This window comes from Megalopta genalis, chromosome 5, assembly GCF_051020955.1.
Source record: "Megalopta genalis isolate 19385.01 chromosome 5, iyMegGena1_principal, whole genome shotgun sequence".
NCBI classification, from domain to species: Eukaryota; Metazoa; Arthropoda; class Insecta; order Hymenoptera; family Halictidae; genus Megalopta; species Megalopta genalis.
The window spans coordinates 10782285-10788885 of NC_135017.1; the positions used below are offsets into that span (position 1 = coordinate 10782285).

A 6601-nucleotide genomic window follows, 5' to 3' on the forward strand; every position below is an offset into this window, starting at 1 on the left:
TATTTTGGACAATCTATGAAATAGTCAAAAAACATCGCTGAGCCTTTGGCTATTTTTCGGTACGTATTTGGATCGATGGCGTCGGGGATGGATCTCAAGCAATTGCAGCGACAGAATTTTATTATCGGCCTCGTCCTCTAGCGACTTTATGTACAATCCACGCTTAAAGAGTATTCGCATAGTCAGGGGGGAAACAGTGATTACAGTCTACGAATGAAATCTAGACAAAGGTGAACGTAGACTTTCCCCGGCCGTCGAAAGCGAGAGCGATAAGGAGATCACCTTGAAAAGGAATGTGATAACGATTTCCTTCTTGAAACGACTCGATGATATCAGCGACAGTCCGTTACTTCATTTGCATTCGCCAACAAACAGCGCGCGCTCTCCCATTTCACTTGAAGGATCGACACAATGCCTGCGGTACATTCTTCAACAATTTATCCGAAAACGATTCGCGACGTTGTCGCTGTGGGCGCGTTGCAGAGCGGCGAAAGAAGCGACGTTTAATTTTCCTGACAGCGTTCGAGTCGAGAGAGAGGTAGCTGAAACCGCGACTGCCAATGACAGCGGGCAGTCGCGACGATAGATTATGGCAGAAGGAAGCAGAGATTCGTTGTGGTACGAAGAGAAGGGGGGAGGGACGATTTTTAACGGACTAAAAAAATTGGTAAACCGTTACGTCGATGCTCGGTAGACTTGGTGTTCAGAGGTAGTTTGGAGACGATGCGTGACCTTCCGCAAGCACCGGTAGCAGTGGGGAGTATGATCGCAGGTTTGTGGTGGGGTCAGCGCCGTCTAGTAGTGGTTCCAGCTGTTGGGTTGGTTCCATTGGTTGGGTGGGTTGTAGGCGCCCGATGGGTTCCAAGAGGGAGCCGGGGCTGCCGGGCCTGCCGGGCCCGGGCCCCGCTGCGCCTCCGCGTTGTACAGCGAGAAATGCACGGCCTTGGCTTGCTGCACTTCCGCGGTGTCGACTACTCGGCCGTCGGGCCCCAAGGGGGCTGGTGGGCCACTACAATTAATCGGTTAGCTTCAATCTCCTTGAAAAATGTGTTTCTTTAAATACAACAGTTTTATACAATTTATTACTTAATCAAAAATGTCAGTATAGAGTGCCCAACATGTTTGGGCATTCTAAACTTTTATGTATTACTGAGATCAAATAATTCAAATAATTCAGATAAATTTGTGTTCGGAAATGATTTATGGAAAAGATATAAGCGTTCAAAAATTGTATGTTCGAACCTGTAGTGTGCGTAGTTCGAGGGGGCATAGGGCCCAGATGGACCAGCGTAGGAGCCAGGCCCAACTTTCGGTGCCCTAGCATTGGCGTCGGCTAATGCAGCCAAGTGGGAAGCCTTGAGTTGCGCCACCTCTGGCGTGTCTACGACTCTGCCGTCTGGGCCCAGTGGCGCTGGTGCTGCGTGGCCGCCATAGGCCCCTGGGTGACCGCCACCGTACCACTGTGGCGCGCAGAACGCTGCGTTGAAGGTGATGGATATAATTACCTGCACAATTTATTTATTATTATTAAAATCGAATCTCCAAAAGAAAATGTTGAATTTATACTTCGAGAAACAATTTTCTTTACTTCGATGGATGTGCACAAATTTTGTCTGAACAAATTCTGCACCAGGAATAAATAGACACCGATGTTCTTATTGTTTTAATAAATTGATTAATGACAATGATTTTATGACAAGAAAATATTTCAATTATATTTCAAGACAATAGTCACGAAAATCGAACCATGACCCACCCTCTATATGGTAATGCTTGGAGCAAAAATAGTAAAAAGATCACGCGGCAGTGGTTCGACGAATACAGTGATTTTCGGACACAAAGGGTTAAGTTTTACGAACAAAATAAATCGGTTAGGCGAGTGAGAAGGGCGGCGGTACTCACGAGATAGTGCAACATCTTGTCGAACCTCAGGGTACGTCGATCCAGCGACTACAGATAGAGGTTTAGATTCGCATAATGACTTCCAGTATCGTGGATCGTCCAATTTATAGGGGTTCGGTCGCAAGAGACCGTGCCCCACCCCTTTCTAAGGCAGCCACAACAAACGGGGTATAACCACACCCAGGAAAATGCTCTCCTTAAGGCTAGCTGCCCTGCCCCGTAACATTTACCAGGCATTAACAATGACACCGTGTCCCGTAACCTCGTCAGGAATAAAACTCTCCTCCCAGCGGAGCTATGCGACACTAGGAGCGTGGACGCACGTCATTGCGGATGCAATTCCGACGTCCTCGGTATTTATCGGGGCTAGAGCACTGCAATGGGCGGGACTGCTGTTGCAGCTCTGGTCCATTTGCTAGATCGCCGCGCTCCGCAGCGAACATATTCCTCCACGGTTTTCGGGGCGCGACAGAGACAATTTCAGATATTTCTGGCTCTGCACAGTTACGAAAATTCTGAGTGCATTATAAAATTGTATTATTTTTTAATTGAGCTGGTTTGAGCTAGTTGCAACTGGTTTGATGAAGTTTGAACTGGTTTGACGAAGTTACAAGTAGTTTGAAAAGGCTTGAAGATAAGGATTACTTTAATTTTAATCAAATTTGTTCCATAGGTATAGGGTTCAATTTATATATGCAACGAAGAATTTATAGTAGGGTTTAGGATTGCAATAGATATTATATTACAAATTATGTTTGAAGTGGTTTGAATAGGTTCGTATTTAAGAAATGTTTTATGTGTTAAATAAAAATTGTTCCAAAGATTAAGGATTCAATTTATACAATGTGCAACGAAGACATTTATAGTAAGATTCAGGATTGGAATAAATATTATTACATATTCTGTTTGGAGTGGTTTGATCGCGTATTTAAAAAATGTTTTATGTATTAAATAAACATTGTTCCAAAGATTGAGATTTGTAGTAGGTTTCAGGATTGGATTAAGTATTTTTACAAGTTCTGTTTGAAGTGGTTTGATCTGATTTCTATTTAAGAAATGTTTTATGTATTAAATTAAAAATTGTTTTGTGGATCGAAGACATAATTTACATGTACAATAAAATACTTTATAATAGGGTTCAGAATTCAAGTAAATATTAATACAAATTCTAATCGAATAAATTCTGTTTGTAGTGGTTTTAATTAGTTTAAACCGGTTTGACTTCAAGAAATCTTTGATGTATTAAACAAAAACCTTCTTCCGAAGACTTAGAGCTTGATTTAGGTTAAAACAAACTGTTTCAACAGGCTTGAATTTAAAGAATGGTTTATGTTAAATAAGATAAAAGGTCGCTCCAAAGATTTACGACTCAATCCATACGTATAATAAAATAATCTCTAGTAGCTTTCAATATTGAAACAAATATTATTGCAAACATTATTATTACTTTATTTCGTTCTCAATAAATGTACAAACTTCTGAATGGCATTCTAACGTCGTATACTGACCAGAATCGAGGAAGTCGTGACACCGACCTTGCAGTATAATAACGCTGGAATAGTCTCGATCGATCAAGCGATAAATCGGCGTTCTGCTACCGTAAGGAAACAGGTGATGCAAGTCAATTCGTGTGAAATACCTCGTGGTAATCTACGCCGGCATATCTGGCAACGCAATATTAATTAAACCATTAAAAATTAGAATATTGATATCTACCTTCCATTATCGATAAAACAAGTTACACTGGCTGTCCTATTACGTGTATCATAAAATATAATAGACCATTGTCTTCGATTAATAACATAATCTCAGATACATTTATTTTTTCTAATTTTTTAAACAAGAGTCTTGAGTATAAATCTGGGGGAATGTTCTTGAAATTAATATGAATATAAATATTGATTTAATATAAATATGAATATTGACTTAATACAAATATAAATATTGATTTAATATAAATACAAATATTGACTTAATACAAATATAAATATTGATTTAATATAAATATGAATATTGACTTAATACAAATATAAATATTGATTCAATATAAATATGAATATCGATTTAATAGAAATACAAATATTTCCTTCATATTAAATATAAAAATTGATTCAATATCAATATGAATATTAATTTATTCATCGATAGACCTGGTAAAAAGTGTCCAATTATCATTTCCGTCGTCATCTGCTCAAGAAATACCTCAATTAGACCCCGGGTGCGTTTCTTCGAATGCCAGGCGAGCCGATCGGTTTCCAGCGCGTTGGCCACGCGGCGACACAATTGGTGCAGCGTTTTCTCGTTGCAATAAGAATCGTTGCGACAGTCGATCCTGGTTCAGAGACCAGTGTCTGGTGCATTGTGCGCCTGCTGACCTGAACGGGACAGCGAGGTTGTCGCCAACGCTTCGATAACGACTCAGAAATCGGCCCCGACAGTCTCCGACAGTCGCGTAACACGTGACATTTAGGAATTCACGGTAGTCGGTGCCGCGGCACAATAGCGCGGACAATATCTTAAAATGAATTCCGATAGCTTTCCGCTCGCCTAAACCATCGATGGCCGATAAACCATCAGGATAATAAGGACGTCGACGGTGAGGGGTGACATAGAAAGACAGAAGGTTCGTTAAATAATGCAACCAGTTTAATATCAAACCGTAACAAACACGTCGCCCAGTCCCAGCGCGGCCAGCACCCAAGACCCTCTATCTACAAACTGAACACGGCTCGCTACGTTGCATAAATACAAACTCCAACGATCTCCATATACGAAATCATCGCTAGACCCTAGGCCACAATCATCCACGCGGTAATAGTGCTAGAAAGAACAAAATTTCTACGCTGTTTCTCCACGGACGGCAGTTCAAGGCTATCCCCACCACGCTGCCAGCCGCCGCTAGTGTCGCTAGTGTCGCTAGCGTCGCTAGCGTCGCCCGGCGGTGGTGCGAAGACCTGGAGCAGCCGACCGTATTCACTGCACTATTCACGGGACCAAAATTCCAATCGAAAATTCCGTGGCTCGGATTGCGGCGCCGTCTTCCAGCAGCTAGAGTCAGCGACCAATCCTCCTCCTCACCAGTGAGGCTGGGGGTACGGCTCCGCGTATGACAGCGACGCGATCTTCGAAATCTGCTCGGCGTGGGCCGCCAGGTGAGCGGCCTTCGCGTGGGCCACTTCCGGCGTGTCGATCACTCGACCATCGTGCGCCAGAGGTGCCGGGGGTCCGTGGTACGCAGCCAAAGCTGGCCCCGCGTAGGCTCCGCTGTAGTCCTCGTATCTGCCATCGTAGTCGGCGTAGCCCAGCGTCAGCGGCGATGACTTCGCTGCTTCCGCAGCGTGCGCTGCCAGGTGCGCCGCCTTCGCGTGGGCCACCTCCGGGGTGTCCACCACCCTGCCATCGTGGGCCAGTGGGGCCGCCGGGCCGTGGTACCCTGCGGCGTACGCTGCGTAGGGAGCGTAACCTGGCAACGCTGTGGCTGACAGCACGAGGCACGAGAAGAGCAGCTGGAAATGGCGATAATCTTTTAATTAAATAGCTCGGGTTGGATGAGGTTTGCGCAGGATTGGATGGATTTAACGATGGTGAGTTGGATTTGATTAGGTCAGATTTAGTTAGGTTATGGTACATGTGGTCTAAGTTGGGTCTTATCTGATCGAGTATATTAAAATAATCGAGAGAGAGGTTAATTGTCTTCGGAATATTTTGCTGTATAAAATTAAAAATTGACTGGTAACAATATTAATAACTAGGATTATTATGAGGAATGAATGTTAATCTGTATAGGTTAGGTCTGGCCCGACAAATTATTTCAGCCTGTAGGATAAAAGCTGATTATCTACTTCTCAATAAATTGACGCAGAATCTTAAAAATCTAGATAACGATATTAATATATGAAATAATTGTGAGGATATCTTACTAAACAATTGCCAAGTAAATTCAGTGAAACGGAAGCTACCAAAAAATCCAATACAGTGTAATCGTTGATTGTGATGAATGAAAAATTTGGTGAGATTATGGTTGACAAGGTTAGGTCCGATAAGGTTAGGTCTAGTTGACATTTCAACCTGCAGAATAAAGGTTAATTTTCGTCGGAATAAATTGCTCTGTAAAATTAAAAATTCAAAGTCTAGTAACAATATTAACAAATAGGATTATTGCGACGGATGAACACGTTAGGTCTGGTCCGACAAATTATTTTAGACTGCAAAAGACACGTTAATCGTCTCGATTAACTAATAGCCTAACTAACATTGATAGAAATAGAAGTGATGAATAGAATAAAGGATATTTTGCTAAACGATTGCAAAATAAGTTCCACCCAATACAACACATTTTTCCAAAAGTGTAACAGAATTTGTTAAGTGAACAAATGAGATAAAAAGTTCGTGTTATCCTAGACCCTCCGAGAGCGAAAAGCACCCTGTAACCAGCACCGGTAACCACTATGTAACCAAGATGGCGGCAAGTCGCCGGAAGCTGTCGAAACGATGACGGTTACTCACGAGGGACCTCATGTTTGCTTATAGGATCGACGAGCTGATGGTTCTCTGCTGGCCGAATGGGCCGAGTACACCTTATATAGTCGTCGAACAATACAAGCGCCCACTGCGCCGGTGGTAAACAAGAACGACCACACCGGGAATATCTGCACGCACACGCACGCGTCCCATGCTTGATTTTCACATAATGAGCGAC

General features: G+C 42.9%; 1 protein-coding gene across 1 annotated transcript; it reads right to left on the minus strand.

The window, feature by feature from the left end:
• Positions 1 to 102: 102 nt before the first annotated feature.
• LOC117221073 (uncharacterized) lies at positions 103 to 6535 on the minus strand. Its single transcript, XM_033471699.2, has 7 exons — positions 6409 to 6535; positions 4981 to 5408; positions 4745 to 4878; positions 4561 to 4691; positions 1903 to 1950; positions 1243 to 1505; positions 103 to 1009 (listed from the first exon to the last, which is right to left on the minus strand). Exons 1-7 carry the CDS (start codon positions 6418 to 6420, stop codon positions 796 to 798), a joined length of 1230 nt encoding a protein of 409 aa, XP_033327590.2. The 5' UTR covers positions 6421 to 6535; the 3' UTR covers positions 103 to 795.
• Between the last annotated feature and the right edge of the window lie 66 nt (positions 6536 to 6601).

Excerpts from the sequence above, each read along its gene's own strand:
- LOC117221073 (XM_033471699.2), bottom strand. Across the intron at positions 1,951-4,560 it reads TGGGCGACGTGTTTGTTACG|TCGCTGGATCGACGTACCCT; the intron begins GTTTGATATTAA and ends CTCTATCTGTAG. Across the intron at positions 1,010-1,242 it reads TCGAACTACGCACACTACAG|TGGCCCACCAGCCCCCTTGG; the intron begins GTTCGAACATAC and ends GATTAATTGTAG.